At 52.2% G+C, this 22199-nt stretch overlaps 2 protein-coding genes across 4 annotated transcripts; one reads left to right on the top strand and one right to left on the bottom strand.

The window, feature by feature from the left end:
• Nucleotides 1–5980: 5980 nt before the first annotated feature.
• Nucleotides 5981–11494, bottom strand: YPEL4 (yippee like 4). The gene is made up of 6 exons (XM_027114663.1): nt 11375–11494; nt 10581–11218; nt 7867–8191; nt 7642–7685; nt 7192–7300; nt 5981–6962 (listed from the first exon to the last, which is right to left on the bottom strand). Exons 3-6 carry the CDS (start codon nt 8005–8007, stop codon nt 6873–6875), a joined length of 384 nt encoding a protein of 127 aa, XP_026970464.1. The 5' UTR covers nt 8008–8191; nt 10581–11218; nt 11375–11494; the 3' UTR covers nt 5981–6872.
• A 3057-nt stretch (nt 11495–14551) lies between these two features.
• On the top strand, nt 14552–17954 carry CLP1 (cleavage factor polyribonucleotide kinase subunit 1). Of its 3 annotated transcripts, none has more exons than XM_027114662.1 (3): nt 14552–14658; nt 15424–16051; nt 16462–17954. In XM_027114662.1, the coding sequence occupies exons 2-3, from the start codon at nt 15446–15448 to the stop codon at nt 17131–17133; spliced, it is 1278 nt and encodes a 425-aa protein (XP_026970463.1). In that variant the 5' UTR covers nt 14552–14658; nt 15424–15445; the 3' UTR covers nt 17134–17954. The 3 variants fall into 3 exon arrangements, with proteins under 3 accessions (XP_026970463.1, XP_026970462.1, XP_026970461.1); XM_027114661.1 differs by having other exon boundaries at nt 14563–14910; XM_027114660.1 differs by having other exon boundaries at nt 14564–15349.
• The last annotated feature ends 4245 nt before the right edge of the window (nt 17955–22199 follow it).

The following is a 22199-nucleotide window of genomic DNA, read 5'->3' as shown; positions in this document are numbered from 1 at the left end:
ACTTCTGCTCAAGGAGGGTTCGGAGACAGGCAGGAAATTGCACCTCTTGCATCTTCTAAGGTCTCCAGGTCCAGCACGAGGGACATCTGGGAACAGGGTTTCTGCCAGTCCACCCTTGGGGCCGCATTTGGCGGGAACCGGATCTGCCCTCACCTGCAGCCCTGTGGCGGGTGTGATGTTAAGGGCAGGGAGACCGGCGTCCGGGGGTGGAGGTACGGGGGGCTGAGAGGCCAGGGGAGGGGGCGCCCGGGAGCGCCCAGACCTCGCCGGCTGCTGGGAGGCGGAGGGGATGGGGGTTGGGGGAGAAGAGGGGAGCCTGGCAGCCAATGAGAGGGAGGATCTCGTTTCAAAAGGGTTAACCCACAGCCAATGGGAGCCTGGGGGAGCGGATCCTGCTCCCTCCATTCAAGAATCCCAAGTATTCAAGATGGACGGCAGGGAGTGTGGAAGGAGAAAGGGGGCGAGGGGGAAGAGCGAGATCGGCAGAGGCCAGGGCGCGGCGGCCGCTTGGTCCCCGGACCTACCTTGGTCCCGGCCGGCGGGCGGAGGGGCGGCCGCCGGGGATCCGAGCCCGGCCCGGGAGAGGAGCCGGCGGGGCGCGAGAGGGCGTGAGAGAGGGGGTGCGAGGCCAGGGAGGGAAGCCAAGAGGGAGGGAAGGGCAGAGAAAGAGCCCGGGAAGAAGGAGGTGGCAGGCAGAGGAACGTAAGGAAGCGCACTGTGTAGGTATCTGAGCGCCCTGAGGGGTAACGCCACCGATTTTCGGTTTTATTCTCTCGGTGAGGGGAGGGGGCTGGTCTGGGCTCTTCCCTTCGTCTTCCTTCCCCCTCTTCGTCCTCCTCCCCTCGTGGGCATCTCTTCCATTTGTTCCTTTCGCAGCGCTCGTAACTGGCGAGCAGCAGGCACGTCGTGCTGGGGCGGCTTCGCGGTCCTTTTCCCGCGGGGCGGTGGTGCGCAGGGGAGGGCGGCTGCTGCCGGGCTGAGGCCGGGCCGTCTGGGGCCGGGCGTGCCGGGGACTTGGCGGGTGTGTGCAGAGGGAAGCGCCGTGGCCGAAGGGCTGCAGCCGGGCGGGGAGTTGTGCATCTTGAGAAGTTGTGGATGAGCCAAGGGGCTGTGTGTGCGTGTGAGGCCCGCTCTTGGGCTGAGAGTTGTGGGGTTTTGAGGGGTGTGTTCTGTGGAGCAGCTGTGGCTTCGCACTCCGGGGCTTGCTGTTTGGGTGAGTGTGTAGTGAGGGCTGAGTTGTGCAGCGAGTGTGGCTGGGAGTTTGCGTGTGCGCGCGTGTGTGGTCCAGCCTCTAGGTGTGTGTGTGTCCTGGGGGGGGGCACCGTTGGGCGTAGAGGGCGAGCGCGCCCCCCTCCCCCCACCTCCCCCTGCCCCTTTCAGCCCATTCACGGAACGGGGCTTTCAGGACCCTCCCGGGCCCCTCCCCCTCCAGTCGCCATGGCTGCGGGGAGGGGGGGAGGAGACAGTCGGGGCCAGCCCCTGCCCCTGGCGCTCCAGCTAACCCTCCACCTGCCCTTTCTCTCCCTTCCGCAGGCTGGGCCCCATCCCCCGCTGCTCCGGGGAGCAGGGCCCGGAAGATGGTGGCCAATGAGGAGGGGGAGTGGAGAGAACTTGAGCCGGGGCCTCCCCTCCCCCATTTCCTCCTCGGTCTCCACACCCGCCTCTGGAAGGAGCTGGGGGATGGCTCCTGGGCCCACGCTGGGGGACGGGCCCTGCTGGCTGCTGAATCGCAGGGCCCGCTCTGCAGTGAGTTGGGTGTGAGAGCCGAAGGGACCTTGGCCCCAGCCCCGTCTCCCTTCTCTCCCCCGGGAGAGATCTGGGAACTCCTTGGTGAGGAATCTTCCCCTCACCTCCAGGAACTTGCTGGGCAGTCCTGCCTTTGCTCCTCTGCCCCCTGTTGGCATGATCCAGTTCCCTGCTGGGACTGCTTTGCTCAACCCAAGAGCAGAGGCCTGGCGACTGGCCCTAGTGGGGCCTGGGTCCCCGTTAGAACGTTTTGCAGATTACAGGAACAAACTCTGCCTAGGAAGGCGGGAGAGAGGCTCTCCTGCTTCCTGAGGGGGTGGGAGGGGGCCGGAGGGGAAGCCCAGAGGAAGAGCTCCCAACTGGGAGTCTGTCCGCCATTCCTCCGGCTGCCGGCTGTGGAAGGCGGAGGTTATCTCCTGGAGGCCTTCCCTGTTCGGTGCACCGGGGAGTTACCCCACAGCCCCTGACCCTCTGGGCTGCACACAGTTCACCAGGTCAGAACTGGAGTTGAGCTTCCGGGGCCACAGCTCTAGCCAGGAATGTGCCACCCTAGAGCTCTGCCTGGCTCTGAACCTTTGGCTGCTGTCAGGATTGTTTATCCAGGGTTTAAGCCCGTTAGACCAGGCAGGATGGGGAAGTTCTGGGTGAGCTGAAAGCTCCCTAACTGGAGTCCCTGGATAAACAAGAAACAACTCAGATTCTGATCCCACTGCCAATGAAAGCCTATGTCTAATGGTGAGGGAATCAACCGCACCGTTTCATTTAATGCTGAACCCATAAAGTGGATTTAATGACCTCCAGGAGGAGATGCAGAGGTGGGACTTTACCTGCAGCTTCTACCTCCAGAAGCACCTCCCCTCCTGTGCAGCCTGGGGACCCTGCACCTTTTCTCCACCATCCCTCTGGTCCTGAAGGTTCATCTGAGGCTGTCCCCTTAAGGCCTAGAACTTAACCTTTATCTAAACTAAAAAGGAGAGCGAGCTTTGGCATAGGGAGGAAGAGAGGGTTCTCTGGTCCTGGTCAGCCAGCTCCTCTCTGGAGGGAAGCTGCCGGAGATACAAATCCAGATGAACACAGCTTCATGTCACCTCCAGATTTGGGGGGTTTCTACTGCTCATTTCCTGTGAAGATTGAGTGCCAAGCTGCCTCCTTGGACCCTGTGCCCCCAGCCCCAAAACCTCAGGGAAAAGGTGGTCTCAATGCTAGGAAGGGCGTGAGGAAGAAGGCCAGAGGAATGGGGGGAAAATAGAGGACCTACGCTGAGAACGGAAGAGAAGGGAGGAAAGCTGTACTGAAGATGAGAAAGGGCAGAGGGAGGCCAGGAGAGCTGAGTGGCCCCGGGGACTGGGAGAAGGGGCGAGGAGGCAGGGCCGGCATGCCTCTGCTGCGGGCCGGAGCTCTTTTCACATTGTGCTACTGTCTGCGCCTATCACTAGCAGTGCAATGTTAAAAGGGCATTGGCCGCGTAGTGCTACCCAGCGCCAGCTGCCTCCTCAGCGTTGAGACTTCCTCACCCAGAATCCTCCCTACGAGTAGTCCTACGAATAGCTCACATTTACGGAAGCGCTTCCACGTGCAGTCCACGTGCTAGACACTAAGTACATTATGGTGGACCTCTAATGACTTTGGCAAGTAACACCCCCATTTTACAGATGAAAAAACTGAGAGTCGGAAAGGTTTCCGCAGAGCTGCCAAAGTTTTACAGCTCTTAAATTGCAGAGCCTAGATCTAATCCTGTCCTAAGCCTGACAGCTCACCAGTCTCTTTGGAGAGGCTTGAGTGGATTCTCAACTGAGATTGCCGGAGCTGAGGGGTAGAGGGTTTTGGTGCCACCTGCTGGTTGTATGCGAGTATCTTCCAAAGGTTCAAGCCGTTAAGGATACAAGTAGTGGCTTGTTGGCTTAGAAGGAGGAGTTCCCAGACTCAGTTTGGGATCGGAGTGTGGGTGGATAAGATTGGGAGAAGCACTGTTAGGACCAGAATAGACCTCCATGAGAAAAAGGGGATGCCCAGGAAAGGAAAAAGGGCTAACCTGAAAGGACTGCTCCCTGGGGACAGGAACTCGTGTGCCCCTGGCATTCCACACCTGCAGCTCCTTCCCTGGCTCTTGGGCAGGAAAAGGAGACCTCATCTCCACCTGCAGTTCCCAGCATGACCCCTCTTAGTCACAGGGTATTTGACAGTGGTGCTTCTCCAGGGCACACCTGTCTGGGCATCCAAGATTCGGACAGCACTGCCCACGGCCTGATCTTGAAGATTAAATAGCATCCCTTGAACCCAACTCGCAGAATGATTCTTCTGGGAGAGACTGCAAAGAACTTGAGGGCAATGACTGCCAGTCACTTCCCTGTTTCCCACAGTGTCTAGTTGGCTTAATAAGTAAATTGAGAGAGAGGCAGATTTGGGGAGCTTTAAGAAGGTGGCTAGTTTGTGTCTGACATTCAAAGTCAGAGATTTTCAAGGACAAGCCTTCCTGAACTTTGGTGCAGGAAGTGGAACTGAGAGGGACAGCGTTTCTGGGTCGCTTGCTGGAACCTGAGAGAAGGCTTTAGGCATCACCAGGCATGTGGGAACTGAATGATGGGACAGACCCCCATCAGGCCTCTCAGATGGGGGTGCTGGACATCATTCCTTCATGGCTTATTTGCCTTCATCTAGCACCTGTGTCTTCCAGGTCTCTTCCTCCCTTCTGCCCAGACAGCCTCTCCATCCTGACGTTGACAACAGTAGTTGAGACGGTACAGTTCGCTTCACGTTCCTTTTTTTTCATTCTTAACATTTCTATTTGAGCCTCTTCTCTGGGCACAAAACAGCCATTTGGTGATGTGACTCCACTTATTAAGAAACAAGAAAAGTTCAGTGTTTCCTCAATGCCCTTGAGATGAAATTCCTAAGTGTATTATGGCCTCTGCCTGTCTTTCCTGTGCTATCTCATCACCCACTTGCATCTGGGCTCCAGCTTTGGAAACTTTCATTTCATCTAAACTTGAGCCACTTAACACACAGTTCTCTCGGCCTGAAATATCCCCCTCCCCTCAATCTTCCTCTCTGCCCACGTAACTTCTTTTTTTTTTTTACTATAAATTTATTTATTTATCTTTGGCTGCGTTGGGTCTTCCTGCCTGCGCGCAGGCTGTCTCTAGTCGCGGCGAGCAGGGGCTATTCTTCGCTGCAGTGCGCGGGCTTCTCTTGTGGAGCACGGGCTCTAGGTGCACGGGCTTCAGTGTGTGGCACACGGGCTCAGTAGTTGTGGTGCACGGGCTTAGTTGCTCCGCGGCATGTGGGATCTTCCTGCACCAGGGCTTGAACCCGTGTCCCCTGCATTGGCAGGCGGATTCTTAACCACTGCGCCACCAGGGAAGCCCCGCCCACCCAACTTCTCATCCTTCAAGTGCCGTCATAGTCATCACTCTGCAAAGCCTTCCTTGACTCCTGAAGTCTAGGCTAAGCCCCTCCTACAAGCTCCCGAGCTTACTCCCCCATCCCCGCTCAGAGCCCTTGTCACCCACTGGAATTGCCTGGTTCTCCTTTGTCCTCGCGCTAGACCGAAAGCTCCATGAAGTCAGGCCGTGGCTGCCTTGTTCTCCACTGCATCCCCAGTGCTGAACAAGGCCTGGCAAGTAAGAGGTGCGCTTACAAATAGTTGCAGTATCAATGAATCTGTAAATAACAAGCTAGCTCACAAAAACAATGATTTTCATGATGCGTCCAATCCTCCCCGCAGATGTCGGTGACCTCACAAAAATAAGATCACATCACTGCCAAAAATTGCACTTGCGTCACGTGGTTGCATTGATGCTGCAGTTTTGAGCTATTTTGTTCCACTTTGTATCAGCTGCTAAGGCAGCACCTTGGCGGATCGATTTTCCTTTTAGCTTTAAGTGTGGCCATGAGCCGACCAAAACATTCCAGAGCCAGGCTGAAAGGCAATGGGACCCAAGAAAACCCTTGTTCTGGAATAAACCTCTTCCAGGTGCCCGAACCAGGCAAAAGCAGATTCACTTGTCAAGGGCTCCAAAAGACAGGAGCTGTTTTGGATACTCCAGCTGGAATACCACTCACAAAAGCCATCTCTTATAAGCAAAACCTCACCTGAATCTCCATCCCCTGGTGTCTTGCCATTGACGAAGCAACTGCTGCCCCCTAGTGGTGTGAAGGGACAGGCCTGGGATGGGGGTGTTATGTGACCGGTACGGCACTTGCATGAGGAAGAAAAGTCAGAGGACCGAGTGCCTCACAGTTGCTTTCCCCTTTTTATTAAAAATAGACTCAAACACTTTATGTATCATACAAAAGTTTCGTTCGCTGGTGGCAGCCACGAGGAAGCCTGGCCCCGTAGCACTGATTTCCCGCCTTCCCCCCAAGGGACTGGGTGCCAGGGAGCAGTGGCTGGGCCTCGGAGAACGCCCACAACGCCGGCTTGCTCTGGAATCTGCCAGCTGGGGGTGAGGCTGTTCCAGGGCAACTCTCCCTACCCCACGCAAGGGTCAGATACTTGAAAGTGCCTCTTCAGTGCCAAGATAAACAAGTGGAGTGAAATGGAAACCCCTGCGATTCTTTTATTACCCAGGGCCTGGGATTTGGGATTTCCACCCCCAACGAATCCTTGCTTCTGCAAACAGGGGTGGGAAACTTCACCCTTAGAGACTCCGGGATCTCCCGGTGTCTGAGGCCAAAATTTCACTCCATCTCAAGCCTTTTCCCACCTGCTATTCTGTGGCCTAGGATCTACCAGTCCCATGACTCAAAGTTGGTCCTCTGTTCATTCACAGAGGTGGAGCAAACACCGATTCCTCCCGTGGTCCTCTCTGCCTGAGTCTACGCCCCGCCATCCCCTCAATTTTCAGGACCTTGGGGCTAGAAGGCCCCACAGCCAGCCCTTTCCCCCAGTCTGTCTCCCTGGCTGCTGCCCACTCCTGAGCCTTCAACACCCCTGGGGTACCCCAGGGCCCCGTTCCAAAGGGGCCTGGGAGTGGCGAGGTGGAGGCGGGGGAGGGGGTGGTGGGAGCCGGGTTCCCCCCAGGGGTGGGGCAGTACTCATGCTGGTATGGACGCTTCGCAGGGCCAGGGGACAGGGGTGGGGAGGGTGGGGCATGCGGAGGAAGGGCACAGCCTGCCAGAGCCCCTCAGTCCCAGCCGTTGTCCTTCACCATGTGTGACATTTCAATGATGTACTTCCCTTCTTTGTACTTCTGGCTCGTCTCAAAAGCTTGTTCCTGATGGAGGGGAAGCCGTGAACGCAGGACAGAGCAGTTCCCTCCCCGGCACTCCTGCTGCCACCTGTGTTACCCCTGATCCCCAACCCCGCTACCCCCCACCCAGTCCAACCCACTACTAGCTCCCTCTCCCCTCTGGATCATGCAAAGACCTAACATGTGGGCACCGGGGCTTGGAGGGCCATGGAGACTCCACTTCAGAGGGTGGCCCTGTCCCCCCGGTACTTACATATTTCCAGCCGAGGGTGGTTTTGCAGCTCTCGCAGAAGATATCAGCTACCGAGTGGAGCCCCGTGAGCAGGAGACGCTGCTCAGCTGGCCCGCAGCCCACGTTGACCCTGTCTCAGGAAACAGGAAGGACCCAGGACCCGGTGGGGTCGCTCTGTCAGCCTAGACCCCGAACAGCCCAAAGGACCTTCCATCTGGAGAGAGCTTCACCCTCCAAATGGAAGCCCCTGCCCTCAGCAATCCACCCTTTTCTGGCTAGTGCCTGGGCCTTTTTCTTCCGGTGCTGGGATTCCCCGCAGAAGAACTGTAGACTGAGTTCCTGAACCACTTCGCAAAAGGAGAGGTAAAGGCAGCAGGTGCAAAGCCGCCTTCAGATGGCTCACCCTGTTTCTCCCAGAGGAAAATTATTCACAACACAAGCACACATGCACAAGGAGAGAGGGAGACTCACACGGAGTTAAACAGGTAGGCTCGGCCGTGGCTCCCTTGGAAGGACTGTGGAGACATAGGACAGACAGTGACTACTGGGTAGCCCTTGACCCCAGGGTTACCCTTGCCCTGAGTCACCCCGGGACGCGGAAGAGGGAGGCTGGACTTCGTTGCCTCACCCCTAGGTGGTGTTTGGACTACCCTGGGGGGAGAGCGGAGGGGAGTGGCAGGCCCCCACTTGGCGTACCTTGGAAATAAGCTCATCGTGTTTGGCCAGGTGTGCACGGCAGTGGACGCAGCTGTAGGTGCGGTGGCAGCGGGGCAGGTAGCTGCGGAAAGTCTTGGTGGGGAGGCAGGCAGGGGCCGGGCCAGGGTCGCAGCTGGGCATGACGGGCTGGAGGACGATGCCCTGGCGGGCAGGAGGGGCTGGTGCCGTGCAGCTCCCACACAGACGGTCGCAGGTGAAGCAGCGGAGCAGGTTGGCTAGAGCCGTGTTTCAGGGCAGGAGAGATGTGGGGGGGCTGCCCGGCCAGGGCCCCCCCAGACGTGAACCAGATAGAAATGGAAGTCACCTGGGAAGAGGGGAAGGTGCATCAGGAGAGCCGAGACCACGTGAGGAGCCCCTCCTGCGGGGATGGAGAAGATGGGGCTCCGCTCACCTCCACCCCTACTTCCCCCCACATCGCCAGCAACCCTCCTCAGCGTCCGGTCGCACTGGGTCTCCCTGTCCCCTGGATGACAGTCTGCTCTGGCAAGCCTGGCAGCGGATCCAGGCCTCTAGCCCAGGAGGTGGTGTCTCTCCCTCCTGGGGCGGGAGCAGCCTCCACCATTTTCCACCGAGAGCAGCCCGCCGGCACCAGCGCTGCCATGGGAGCAACGTCATTTGCAAGCGTTCTTTCCTTGGTTTTCAGTTCTTTTTTGAGGATCTGCGTCCCACATGCACTGGTAGGCTCTGTGTCTCTGGAGCTCAGAGCCTTTAAAAAGTTGGGGGTGCCTGGCAGTTCTTCTTTCTCATGGCCTCCGTTTGCAATATAATTGGTCCATCACACATTTTGTGTGGGAGGGAGGGGCGTGATGAGAAAGGGAAGGAGAGCAGGCAGGCAGGTACACACACTCCGCTCCAGCCCTCTTCTGGGGCTGGAGTCCTGCATTCTGGGAACTAGAACTTGATGGATGTCTCATCGGGTACCAAAGACCTCAGACGTGGCTGCTGCCCGGTCTTGCACCTTGGTCCACTCCTTCTGGCCCAGAAGCAACACTGGGCTTGTCTTCTCAGCCTCTGAGGCCCTCGGTCTCTCTTTCCTGCCCTCTGTAATGGCTGCCTCGGCCCTCGGTTAAGGACTTGGGCACCCAGCCTAGGAGAGAAACTCTCTTTCCTTCGGGCGCATCTGACAGCTGGAACCAATGGGCAACGGGGACTGTGTCGGGGAGGCCAGCGCTCCTGAGCTGTGTCTGCAGGGTGGAGCAGCGTCTAAGATGGGCAGCAAAAGTGGAGGCCCTTATTTTCAAAACCCGTGCTTTGGGGCCCAGGCAGAGGATGTTTCTCTTCACCTTCTCCTAAGGGCAGGACAAACAGCAGTGACTCTGTGGGTGACATGAGATAAAATAATTGCTGGGTCCTGATTAAGAATTTTGAGGAAGATGCCCAGACTCCAGACCCAGAATGGCTGAGGGTGCTGGATAACGAGGGAGGTGTCCCCTGTTGGTTCTGATAAGCGAGTGAGCGGCTGTCTTCTCCCTCCTTCATGGGGCCTTCAAGCCCGTGGTGGACGGTTCAGCCCAAGTCTGGTTCCGAGATGCCAGCTGGGTGCTTTGGCAATGCTAGGCCACTAGGCAGAGCAGAGGCAGTGGGACTGAGCAAGCCAGGGCGACGGGCTCTCATCCTGTCCTCTGCGGTGGCCGCCAGCACCCCTGCTGTTCCAGTGCTTCCTGGGGCCGCCAGGCACTCTCTCTACAAAGACCCCCTGGCAGAGACCATCTTCAGATTCAGGTCTTCTCCCCCTGCTGGGGCCCAGGAAGACACCGTGGGCTGTGCTGAGGGTGACACTGGGCTCTGGCTCTAGGAAACGGGCCTTCCTCACCAGCAGAACACTCTTCAGCCTCCACTTCACAGCTCTGCCTTCAACTTTGCCTGCAGGCTCCCCTCTGACGCGCTCCAACTAACACACCTTCGAGGGGCCTGGGGAGGGGGCCGGGTCCTAGCTCTCAGACTCCTTCCCCAGCCTCCAGCACGCCTCCCTCCCTCTCTCTCCCCTGCTTCCCCATCCAGCCCAGGAGAGGCTGCACAGAAGGCCGGAGAGTCACTCACGGGAGGGGAGGAGGGGTCACTTCTCTCCCCATCTCAGATTACCGAGAGAAGCGAGTAGAGCAAATGACTGGGAAAAAAACAAAGGCAAGCGGAGTGCGGTGGAGAGGATGCTCCCCCAAGTGAGATGGGGCTGGACCGTGGGAGGTGGGGGAGAGGGAGGGCTGGGGGAGGGGGATGCCGAGCAACCAGCGCTGACGGCAGAGGCGCCGAGGCGGAGGCTCCAGGAAACAGGTGCGAATCCCGTGCCTCTTAGGGGAACAAAAAGGGAGGGGGACACCTGCTCACAAAGGATTTTCTCATCTGCTCTGAGGCTTCGGCCCCCTCCGGGCTGGCATTCCTTAGTAGGGTAGGGTCCGAATAATTAGCAGCGCAGCCGGCTCCCAGGGCGGGCTTTGGGGGTCTGCACCAGCAGCAAAACAATAAACAGTGATGCCTGATGCTGCAGCCAGAGTTGCCGGGAAATAAGTGCGGGAACCGTCAGAGCTTGGAGAGGGATGAAGGAGCTGAGAGAGGCGCGGAGGCAGCGGGGAGGGGGAAGGGAGGACAAAGGGTGGATGAATAATGCTTTTGCAAAGGGGAGAAAGCAACACGCAGCAGAAGGAGGAAATTTGCAAAGGGAAAAAGATTCATTTGGAGAAGAGCTGCCCCCTCACCTTGAGGTCTGCTCCAGAGATCTCCGTCTATCTCTCTCTCTCTCTCTCTCTCTCTCTCTCAATCTCTCTGCTCACTCTTCTCTCTTCTCCTTCCGCTCCTTCAATGGGGAAGGGGATGGGGGCGGGGGGAGGGTAGTTAGGGGCTCAAGACTGGGGCTGCAAAGCTGGCCAGCTGCTAAGGGGCCAGAGGTTGTCTCCCGTCTGTACCTCGGGCTGTGGGTGAATGTAGCTGTATGTTGTGGAACTGCATCATAACACTGTGAGTCATCCATCCCCCACCCCCCTCACCTCCCACGTCAGAGCAGGGCTGGGAGACACAGGAGGAGGGTTGGGAGGAAGGGAGCGCGCAGGCATTGAGGGATGGGGCTGGGGGAGTGATGCAGAGGGATGGGAGCAGAGGGGCGGGACGGGAGGGGCGGGGGCAAGAGGAGAGGCTGGCTGCTCTGGAGGAAGGCGGTGTGGCCAAGGAGACTGCAAGAACCTGGGGGAAGGACAGGGCTGGGCAAGGATGGCGTACGGGTGGCAGGACTGGAGGAAAGGTGGTGGCTAGGCGGGTGACAGTGAGAGACGGGTGCAGAGTCAGGAGCGTGCGCGCACATTCAAGATGATACATCTCCCATTTCAGCTCTGGCACCAGCCTTGACGCAGGGAAAAGAAAGACACAGTAATTGTCACATATGGCATAGAGTGCCCCCAAGCTTGTACCAGGCACTTCCAAGCCTCCAGCTGAATACCCCCGAAGGAGTCATAGACCAAATATGACATCTCACATGCAGGAACCTCTTATCACCTACCTCCAAATTACTTGTGCTACACCCACGTTACATAAGATTCTCTACTGGGCTATAAACTTTCTGAGGCAGGTCCTCTGGGAAACTCCTCTCTGCATCCCAGGACTGCGATGCCTAGCACAGAACTCTGCATACAGAAGATGCTCACAAAACAGCCGTTGAGTTGCATCTTCAGATGTTGTCCAAGTGTCTGGCTTTGGTCTCAGGGAGACCTGAGCTGGAATCCCGGCTCTGCCAATACACTTACCAGACACCACTGGGTGAGTTACTGATAAACTTCGTGCCCCTGTTTTGCTCTTCTGCTAAATGAAGCTAATAACGTTTACCCCTTGGAGATGTGAAGTAAAGCGAGACAACGTGTAAACACCTAAAAAATGCCTGGCACGTGATAGGCACTTAGTAAACCAGAGTTACTGTCATTTCAAAACAATGTTCTCAACTTAATACCCCTAAACCCAGAGCAGATTTACTATTAAATTCTGATAGCTCAAGAGACACATGCCAGATTTATGTCTGATGAAGAATTTAACATCTTTCTTGCTATTTTTGTATCGGTTTCCAGTTATATTTCAGTTGACCCAGAATATTTCTCATGGAGTGTTGCCCTGTGCAAGCTGCTAAAGTAGGTGGACACAATATAACCCTCTAAGATAAAAACTCCCATTTCTAACCAAGGCTAACATTCAGAAAACAAAGTACTTTTCACAAGCAAGGAGGGGGAAAAGTTAAGGTAGGGAAATAAGGTTCATGGGAGGCACTGCTAGCTGGGTCTGAAAAAGTGAAAGGAATTCTGAATATTTAATCAGGGAAGATTCTGGGGTTTAAGGTAAATTCTGAAAACACAGTGTGGGTATCTTGAGTGACGTTACCAGAGGTTTGGAATTGAGAGGTAGAACTGAGTAAAGAAAGAGGGAAATATTCTTGCCTGGGCAACAGATGAGAAGGGAAATGTAAGTGGAGGAGGCATTTGTTGAGGAAAACAGTGGGAAGTGGGAAAAGGAAGGTGAGTAGTTTTTTAGGGCAAGGTTTGAAAGTGTGGAAGCAAAAAAGGATGCCACTTAATTTAAATGAACTCAGGAAGAAAATTATCAAGAATTTAGCTGGAGAGGAGAATAAACAAGACACGTGAGGACAGTATTATTTGGGGGTGGGGTGGAGATGACAGGAGTGCCTGGTGAAAGATTGAAAGTGAGGAAGGAGAGCGTAGGGAAGCACAGATGCTTTCAATGTTCTGCCCTGACTCTGTTTAAGAAGCAAAATGGAGAGCAGTCCAAAGGAGGGGGAGGGGTTTCTTCTCCCTAAAGTCAGCTTGAGATGGCTATACAATACCCAAATTAAGATGACCTTCAGATAACTGGGAGAAATTGCCTCAAGGGAGAGGCAAAGAAACAAATCTGGGAGATAGACTGCATGGAAACAGGAGAGGATGAGCTCACTAAGGGAGAGAATTTTGCAAATGGAAGACTAGAATTGAATTTTTGAAGAATGGTGAAAGATTAGGGGATACGTGGTAGTTCCCTGGAGAACTAATCTAATAGAGGCGTGGTGAATGAATTAAATAACTAAAGCAAACCACCAAAGAAAAAGTACTGTGAGAAGTGAGAAGTGAGGGACTTCCCTGGTGGTCCAGTGGGTAAGGCCCTGTGCTCCCAGTGAAGGGGTCCCTGGTTTGGTCCATGGTCGGGGAACTAGATCCTGCACGCATGCCCCAGCTAAGAGCCCGCATGTCACAACGAAGATCCCGCGTGCTGTAACTGAGACCCGGTGCTGCCAAAATAATTAAAAGAAGTGAGACGTGAGGAAGGCACTCTTAGGAAGGGAATGGAATATGGGGCCAGCCGGAAAAAGGCAACCCAGAAAATCTTACCAGGCTTTTGTACTCAGATTAACCCTGTGAGCTGGACTGAAAAAAGTACTCATCTCTAAAGCAGGGATGACAATTACAGTGTGTACTTCACAGGATTCTTGTGAGGATTTAATGGATTTATACCTGTAATGCCCATAGAACACTGTGTAGCATCTGGCACTATGCATTTGCTATTATTATAACGGCACTCAAACTCCAAAATCTTGGGTTTGAGTACTAGCTTGGGCAAATCGCTTCACCTACCTTAGTCTCCTACCTCACCTGAAATTGAAGATGATAACGCTGACTTTACTGGTGGCTGTGAAAGAGGATACCTGAAAGGGCTTTGAAAAATGTAAACTACAGATAGATGGCATCGTTATAGCTTCCCCTCCTCAACTTACAATAACTTAAGAGCTAACATCAGATGCTTTCTATGTTACAGGCATTGGGCTTAGTACTTTACATACATCATCCTATGCAGTCTGCAAAACGACTTGAAGAGGTTGGGTACTGTTATCGCTAGTTCACAGTCAAAAAACTGGGTCTCAGAGAGTTTAAGTCTGTGATTTGCCCAAAGAATACAAGATTCCAAAGTCCAAACGCATCAGAAGCTTAAAGACGTGGCCTAACCTGTTGCTTGTGGGGTTAAATGACTGACCTTGTATAACTGTCAGGGATTTAGGGCGGGAAACAGAGTCCCCAACAAAACTCCCCGCTCAATAGGAGAGAGGTTGTTGGGTAATGATTGACTTGCAGAGTAACTGGAAGAAATTCTTGGACTTCTATTCATTTATTTAAAAAAATTTTTTTAAATGCTCTCTAGGGGGCAAACATTGTGTCGGGTTGGGGATGACAGTCCAGGTTACTCTCTGATAAGCTGTTTTCCTCCACTTTCCCTACCCCTTGGTTTCCTCGTATCCAAATGCGGTTCTGCTAATTTCCCCGTTTCCAGGCGATCGTGGGACCTAGACCAGCGAGTCCCCTTCCCATCCCGCCGCCCTACCCCTTCCCGGATGGCAGGTGAGCGAGAGTACTGTGGCGAGAGGCCCTGACCGCCGCGTCTCAGCAACCGTTGGCCCCCTCTGCTGGTGCCCGCCCCGCGCGGGGGCGTAACCGCCACTCCTCCTACTCCGCCCGCCCCCGGGCTTCGCGAACAATGACGGCCGCCGCCCGCCCACCTTTGACGTCACGATCAAAAACAATCCATTAACTACAAGTCCCAGAAAGCCGAGCGGCTGCGCGAGCTCGATCGCTCGCGGCTGTTCTGGCACAACTACATATCACAGCGGGCATCGCGCGGCCGCGGCTTCTCCACTGCGCAAGTGCGGAAACGCCTGAGTTTCCGGCGTGGGTCTAGGCGAGCGAGGCAAGCTGTTAGGCTTAGGTCCTAGTTAGTGAGGGCTTTTTGGTTTACAAGTTTGGGCTCTTGGCTGTACAGGTAAGATAATAAGCTCAGGAACGCAACCGTCGCTTCCTTGGAGCCTGGGCAGATTTCGGTGCCTGGGGAGGCTGGGACAGATGCTGGACCTAGAGCTGCGATCCGGGATCGGAGATGATTCTTCGCTGTTCCTCGGCGTTTTCTAGTTTATGTAGTGATTTTTTTCCCCCACTCCAGCAATCGCTGTTAATCCCCAGAGCAACACTTTGTGTGAGGAAGTGTAAGTTCCTCCAGTTGACAGCTGAGGAAAAGGTACAGAGAAGTTAAGTGATTTTATTTGTCTAAAGACACTGCCAGTGGTTGCTGAGCTGTTTTCTTATTGCTGTTTTGAGTCCGAAGCCGGTATTCTCTGCTTTGCATCCGGATTGCTGGTTCCCTTTCTTGTTGACTGAGAGGGCTAGGGATTGGGCATCTATTGCCTTTTTAAGTCTGGAGTATCCCAGTAGGGCGATGAAGGTGATGTAATCAAGTCTTTCAAACTGTAGATACCGTTTTCTTACTCCCGAGTCATGTATTCACTGGGTGTTTTTATAGAGGTGCCTTTGGGTTGTCAAGCTGTATTCTAGGTACTAGAGTTACAGCAGCAAACAAAAATACCCCCCCCCTTACGTCCTAGTGAGGATAGACAGACAATAAACAAATATATAGTGAGACAGATGGTGATCGGAGGTAAGAAGAAGTATGAAGCAAGGTAAGGAGAAACGTCCACTGGAGGATTTTGAAGTGAGTCCTGACTTCTGTTTTGATCTGATATTTGTGTTCTAGGCACAGCAGCCACACAAAAAAGATGGGAGAGGAGGCCAATGATGACAAGAAGCCAACCACTAAATTTGAACTAGAGCGAGAAACAGAACTTCGCTTTGAGGTGGAGGCATCTCAGTCAGTTCAGTTGGAGCTGCTCGCTGGCATGGCAGAAATCTTTGGCACAGAGCTGACCCGAAACAAGAAATTCACCTTTGATGCTGGTGCCAAGGTGGCTGTTTTCACTTGGCATGGCTGTTCTCTACAGCTCAGTGGCCGCACCGAGGTGGCTTATGTCTCCAAGGACACCCCTATGTTGCTTTATCTCAACACTCATACAGCCTTGGAGCAGATGCGGAGGCAGGCGGAGAAGGAAGAAGAGCGAGGGCCCCGGGTGATGGTAGTGGGCCCCACTGATGTGGGCAAGTCCACAGTGTGCCGTCTGCTGCTCAACTACGCAGTGCGTTTGGGCCGCCGGCCCACTTACGTGGAGTTGGATGTGGGCCAGGGCTCTGTGTCCATCCCTGGTACCATGGGGGCCCTCTACATTGAGCGGCCAGCAGATGTTGAAGAGGGATTCTCTATCCAGGCCCCTCTGGTGTATCATTTTGGCTCCACCACTCCTGGCACCAACATCAAGCTTTATAATAAGGTCAGAGCCAGGGCCAAGGTGGGGTGGAGGGAAGGGCTGCTGTCAGGGTTGGAAGCTGTGCAGAAGTTTTCCAGTTAAAATTCTTTGCTCCCTCTCAGCTGGTATTATTGCCACATGATTTTGGAAAAGACGGTTTCAAAAATAAGTCAACCTCAGATTGGTACACGTTTCTATGGACCTGTTCTTAAGTGATTTATTAAATTTCTACTTAGGACATGAAACACAAGAGACAGAAGAAGCAACATAAAATAAAAATTAAATCCACGTTATGGGGTCACAACCACAGCCATTAAGAATGTCCATTTTTTTATATCTAATTCCACTTATTCTAAAGAAGGCTAAAAGAGCTGTGGGTTGGTTTGTTGCTGTGGGTTTTTTTTTTTCCCTCACCTCGATCCTTTCTTCTGCAGATTACATCTCGTTTAGCAGATGTGTTCAACCAAAGGTGTGAAGTGAACCGAAGGGCCTCTGTGAGTGGCTGTGTCATTAACACGTGTGGCTGGGTCAAGGGCTCTGGTTACCAGGCACTGGTGCATGCAGCCTCCGCCTTTGAGGTGGATGTAGTTGTGGTTCTGGATCAAGAACGACTGTACAATGAACTGAAACGGGACCTACCTCACTTTGTACGCACCGTGCTGCTCCCTAAATCCGGGGGCGTGGTTGAGCGCTCCAAGGACTTCCGGCGGGAATGTAGGGATGAGCGTATCCGTGAGTATTTCTATGGATTCCGGGGCTGTTTCTATCCCCACGCCTTCAATGTCAAATTTTCAGATGTGAAAATCTACAAAGTTGGGGCACCCACCATCCCAGACTCCTGTCTGCCTCTGGGCATGTCTCAGGAGGACAATCAGCTCAAGCTAGTGCCCGTCAGCCCTGGCCGAGACATGGTGCACCACCTCCTGAGTGTCAGCTCTGCTGAGGGCACAGAGGAGAACCTTTCAGAGACCAGTGTGGCCGGCTTCATCGTGGTGACCAGCGTGGACCTAGAGCATCAGGTGTTTACTGTTCTCTCTCCAGCCCCCCGCCCACTGCCTAAGAACTTCCTTCTCATCATGGATATCCGGTTCATGGATCTTAAGTAGAGACGAGCAGGAAGCTTTGCTGCCTGGGGCATAGAGATCTTCTGGCCATCACCTAAGGCAGATGGGCTGAGGTATGAGGATCTCCCGAGGCCAGGCTGACTGGTAAATGGTGGACTACTCGAAAGCGTATATTCTACCTCTTAAAACAGGTGGTGGTAACCTAACTCTTCAGATCTTGAACCAGAAGGAAAACCATGAGAATATAATTGGTTTCTTAGATCACCTGAGTTGCCACTTTGAATGATCTGAGTTCCAGAAAAGTCCCGTTTTTTTCACTGTGCTACTATGTGGACTAATTTACTACTGCTTTATATTCTGTATATAGTACTTGTTAGCTTGTTTGTCCAGGATGAGAGAGTGAATTCGAAGGACTCCTTCCAATAAAGTTCATACTTGGGGAAAAAAAAAAAGATTTTAATAAACATTTTTGCCATATCACAGAAGTTGGTGTAATTTTTAAAATTTTTGTTTTTCCCCTAAGCATTATAGAAACATTATTGGAATGATTTATTGCTGAATGCCTAGAGAAGAAGAAAGCCAAGAACACCTGTGAGCTAAGCAGGTGACTTTTTATGATGAGTCCCCTTTCCTTGGCACTTAGGTAAATAGATGCTAAATCTGTTGTTTAATTGGAACCAGACCATAAGTCAAAATGTAAATTGAGCTTTCAGGTGGTAAGCTGGGAGAGCCCATTCTCTTTGATCTCTTGTAAATAATTGTCATTCCTGGTTTGGACTTGCATTATTGAATAAGTATCATGATGCCTTTCATCCATTCATTCTTTTTTTTTTTAAATAAATTTATTTATTATATTTTATTTATTTTTGGCCGTGTTGGGTCTTCGTTGCTGCACACGGGCTTTCTCTAGTTGTGGCGAGCGGGGGCTACTCTTCATTGCGGTGCGCGGGCCTCTCATTGCAGTGGCTTCTCGTTGCGGAGCACGGGCTCTAGGTGCTCAGGCTTCAGTATTTGCGGCATGCTGGCTCAGTAGTCGTGGCTCACGGGCTCTAGAACGCAGGCTCAGTAGTTGTGGCACACGGGCTTAGTTGCTCCGCAGCATGAGGGATCTTCCTGGACCAGGGCTCGAACCCGTGTCCCCTGCATTGGCAGGCGGATTCTTATCCACTGCGCCACCATGGAAGTCCCCATTCATGCTTTCCACACATTTTTATCATGCACCTATTATGTGACAGGGACCATTCTAGATGGGGGAACAAGATAGATGAAGTCTTGCAGAGCTTACACTAAACATAAAAAGGTAAGTGCTATGCAGAGACTTAAGACTGGGTGATAGGAGAGAGTGGCTGGGAGGCTTTTTAGATTGGATGGTCAGGAAAGGCCTCTTCTGAGCACACATTTTGAGTTAGGACCTGAATGGCTGTGTGAAATTGGGGCAAAATCTTCCTGGTGGAGGAAACAGTGCAAAACCCTAAGAAAGGAAAAAAAAAACTTAAAGTGTTGGATGAAGGGAAAGGCCAGTGTGGTTGGAGTGTAGTGAATCTGGGGGAGAGTGGTAAAAGTTGAGGCTGGGGTTGGGGGAGGGAGGCAGCAAAGACCAGGTAATGTAGGGCTTTTGTAATCCAAGAGCAGTGGGAAATGATGGGAGAGGGGTAATGTCTTAGTCCCTTCGGGTGCTGTGAAAAAATACCACAGACTGGGTAGCTTATAAACGTCAGAAATTTTTCACATTTTTGGAGGCTGGAATGGCCAAAATCAAGGCACCAAGCATGGTCACGTTCTGCTAAGGGCTGTCTTCCAAGTTGCAGATTGCCTGTCTCAACTGTGTCCTCACATAGTGAAAGGGGCAGGAAGCTCTCTGGAGCCTCTTTTATAAAGGCACTAATCCCATTCATGAAGGCTCTACATTCATGACGTAAGCATCTTTCAAAGATTCCATCCCCTAATACCATCATCTTTGGAGATTTCAGCATAAGAATTGGGGGAGGGGGGCACAAAAATTCAGGCCATAGCAGGTGGTTGGACAGACGAATGACATGATTTATCAATAATTTACATTGAAGAGATCGCTGCTGTGTGGAAAATGGGTTATAGAGGCAAGAGAAGAAGCAAGGACACAAGTTAGGAGACCTGTGGTAGCTTCAATGTGAGAATGGATTAGAAGAGAGCAGCAGAGGTAGAGTTGGTGAGTAGATTGCCTTGGGATATTTTGGAGGTAAAATTGATAGGACTTGCTGATGGAAGAGGTGAGGAAAAGCAAGTGGAATCAAAGATGATTCCTACATTTTTTTACTTGAGCAACTAGATCCGATTTGAGATCAGGGAAACTCTGGGAGAGGGGAAAAGGAAACCGCAGGAGTTCTACTTCGCCAGCGTTAAGTTTGAGCTATTAGTCATCTATAGGGGATGCCACATAGACAGTTGGAAACATGAGTCTGGAGGGTTGGGGAGAGTTAGGGTTGAAGGTTCGTGGGAGCTTTTGGCCTACAGAGGGCATTTAAAGCAATGGCATTGGATGAAGTCACTTAGGGACTGTGTAAGTGGAAATCAGAAGGAGGCAGAATAATGGGCTTTCAGGGCATTCCAAACATAAAAGGTAAATTATAATGGGAGCTAGCGAAGGAGACTTGACTATTGATCTGGAAGCATGGATGTCGGTGTTGACCTTGAAGGGTGTTGTCTTGGAATGGTGGGGATGAAATCCTGTTGAAATATATTGAGATAGATAAACAGAAGTGGAGATGACAACTATAGAGAACTCTCAAGAAGCTTTGCTTAGAAAGGAAGTGGGGGTGGGGTTATGGAGTCAAGGGAGAGTTTGTTGTTAGGTTTTTAGATAGGATGCCTCTCAGCATATCAACAGATTCTAGAGGGAGAGAATTTAATGATGGGTATGGGTGTGTTCTTTACATGGGTGTGTTTTTCATTTTTCAAATAAAATGTCAGAAAATTCAGAAGAAAATAAAGGGTGTGGGATCCAGAGCACAAGAGGGGAAACTGTGCCTTAACACAAGCAAAGACATTTCAGAAGGACAGGAGGGAAGGCAGCAGTATTTAAACATAAAAAGGTCTTTGGTGGTTTTGGTTGTGAAAGGGCATTCTTTGCACCTAAATCCAAGCCTAGCATTTTGTTCCTGTCTTCCTGTAAATACCAGAGAGTTGAACTAAAAAAAAAAAGGCCCTGTAGTTTGCCATCTATAGACATGAGGAAATGCAAGTGGAGAGGATTTGAAGAAGTACAGATAAACTACACTAGAAAAAAAAAACAAACTATAAGGTATTACTTGACATATATAGCAAAGCAATTTATTTGAAGTTTGGTGGTCTGGATATCTCATTGTTTTAGTCTAGATCAGTGGTCCCCAACCTTTTTGGCACCAGGGACCGGTTTCGTGGAAGACAATTTTGCCACAGAACGGAGGGAGGGGGTGGGGTGGTGTTAGGCGGTGATGCTAGCGATGGGGAGCGGGGGAGCGGCAGATGAAGCTTTGCTCGCTTCCCTGCCGCTCTCACCTCCTGCTGTGCGGCCCGGTTCCTAACAGGGGGTTGGGGACCCCCGGTCTAGTTTTTACTGTGCAGTACTTTTCAGAAGTGGCTGTCAGTTTAAACCTTATGTTCTATTAAACATCCTTTCCAGGAAATATCTTGCACGATCCTAAGGAAAACTGGATAAGAAAATGGAATCTCTCTCTAAACCTTGGGATAGTGATTATGCCACCATTAGTGCTCACCTATCTGAGAGCTTGGCATACAGTAATCCAGTGTCCTAGGGGAGTTTAGTATATGTGGTTGGTTGGCAGAATGTAGGATACTCATTCCTATTTAGCACTGTCTAGCCAAGAGACTAAACAATTTACAGGTTCTTAGACTGTTGAAAGTGGGAAGAGAAAGATCCCTAATCCGTGAAGTTGGGTAAATGAAGTCTTAAAATCCAAGAAAAATATACAATAGGAGAATGACATTTGATTTATTCCTACGGAAACAACCTGATTTACAAATAGAAAATCCTCTATAAATAAAACAAATATTGTATCTCCAATACCTTACCTTTACCTTCTATAAGGTCTAAAGTTTTTAAATTTTTCATTTTTTAAATGAACACTGTCATTAAAAGAGAACTCTCCAGTGTGGTGCAATAAATGGCAGATTGAAGCCCTTTGCAAGAATGAACTAGAACCTGTTATATATGCCATGTCAGAGAAGGAACTAGACTAGACCTCAGAAAACAGAAGGTACACTTTCTCCTTTCCCTTCCTGCTTAGTGCTAACTTATCAGAGCACAGTCAAACCATCAACATTTGACACCAAAGCCTAGGACAGACCACAGGATTTAGAATCACACTTTACAGGTGAGACACCTTGGCTTCAGAGAAGTGGCTGGTGGAACACTTTTTTGAAAGACTATTATGTAATAGCCAGAGCCGCTTTCAAAAGAGAAATGGCCTTGAGCGAAATGAGAGAACACCGGGCCTTGCTCTTGGGTTCACAGCTGTGTTGGGCTAATTAGGGCAAAATGTGGCGCTGTGAGCTAAGTAGAGCTGGCCAGCAGCTCGCCAGGGACTGGAGCTTCTAGAGAACCTTTTCCTTCCTCTCTGTATTCCCGGATTGGGAGAGGTTAGGCTTGGGGGCGTCCAGCCTTTGTGTTGCGGTGAAACACAGGGAAATAAGCGGAGCCAAGAGCCGGCCCTCATTCCAGGGGGCTGCCACCACCTCAGCGCGTATTCCCTGCGCCTCCTTCCACGGTTGGCACTACGGCTCCAAGGCTCGCGGCCGCTCTCCTTCCTCTTCCTCCCGTACCTTAGGCAGGAGCTTCGGCCCCCACTGACTCTTCCAGTCCCTGCGGCCCTTCCCTGCGGAATTCACAGCCCAGACTTTTCCATCATCCTGGGATTCTGCTGGTACCAAGGAACTCGTCGGAGTTCCATAAAGATGCTCCATAAAGATGGTTTTAAATAAAGTTTTCGCCATCCAAAAAGGGGGGAGGGATTGGGGGAGGGCTATTTAGTGGCCAAACCGCATTGGCCAATGCATGAAGGGGCTGAAGCAGGAAGACGCAGGGGCCAGTGGATGATTGGTTACGCCAGAAGCCTGTCTAGACTGTACCATAC

This window comes from Aethalodelphis obliquidens, unplaced genomic scaffold, assembly GCF_003676395.1.
Source record: "Aethalodelphis obliquidens isolate GAN/ISIS:26980383/991018 unplaced genomic scaffold, ASM367639v1 scaffold14, whole genome shotgun sequence".
Classification (NCBI taxonomy): domain Eukaryota; kingdom Metazoa; phylum Chordata; class Mammalia; order Artiodactyla; family Delphinidae; genus Aethalodelphis; species Aethalodelphis obliquidens.
The sequence above is the reverse complement of the archived record's forward strand: the minus strand, read 5'-3'. Positions and strand labels throughout refer to the sequence as shown.

Bases quoted from the DNA above. Each gene is read 5' to 3' on its own strand.
- YPEL4 (XM_027114663.1), bottom strand. From the start codon at position 8,007: ATGCCCAGCTGCGACCCTGGCCCGGCCCCTGCCTGCCTCCCCACCAAG. The intron at 7,686-7,866 runs GTACGCCAAGTG...ATGTCTCCACAG, and splicing joins ACGATGAGCTTATTTCCAAG to TCCTTCCAAGGGAGCCACGG. The intron at 7,301-7,641 runs GTGAGTCTCCCT...TTCCTGAGACAG, and splicing joins GCCTACCTGTTTAACTCCGT to GGTCAACGTGGGCTGCGGGC.
- CLP1 (XM_027114660.1), top strand. From the start codon at position 15,315: ATGGTGATCGGAGGTAAGAAGAAGTATGAAGCAAG. The intron at 15,350-15,423 runs GTAAGGAGAAAC...TTTGTGTTCTAG, and splicing joins AAGAAGAAGTATGAAGCAAG to GCACAGCAGCCACACAAAAA. The intron at 16,052-16,461 runs GTCAGAGCCAGG...TTTCTTCTGCAG, and splicing joins ACATCAAGCTTTATAATAAG to ATTACATCTCGTTTAGCAGA.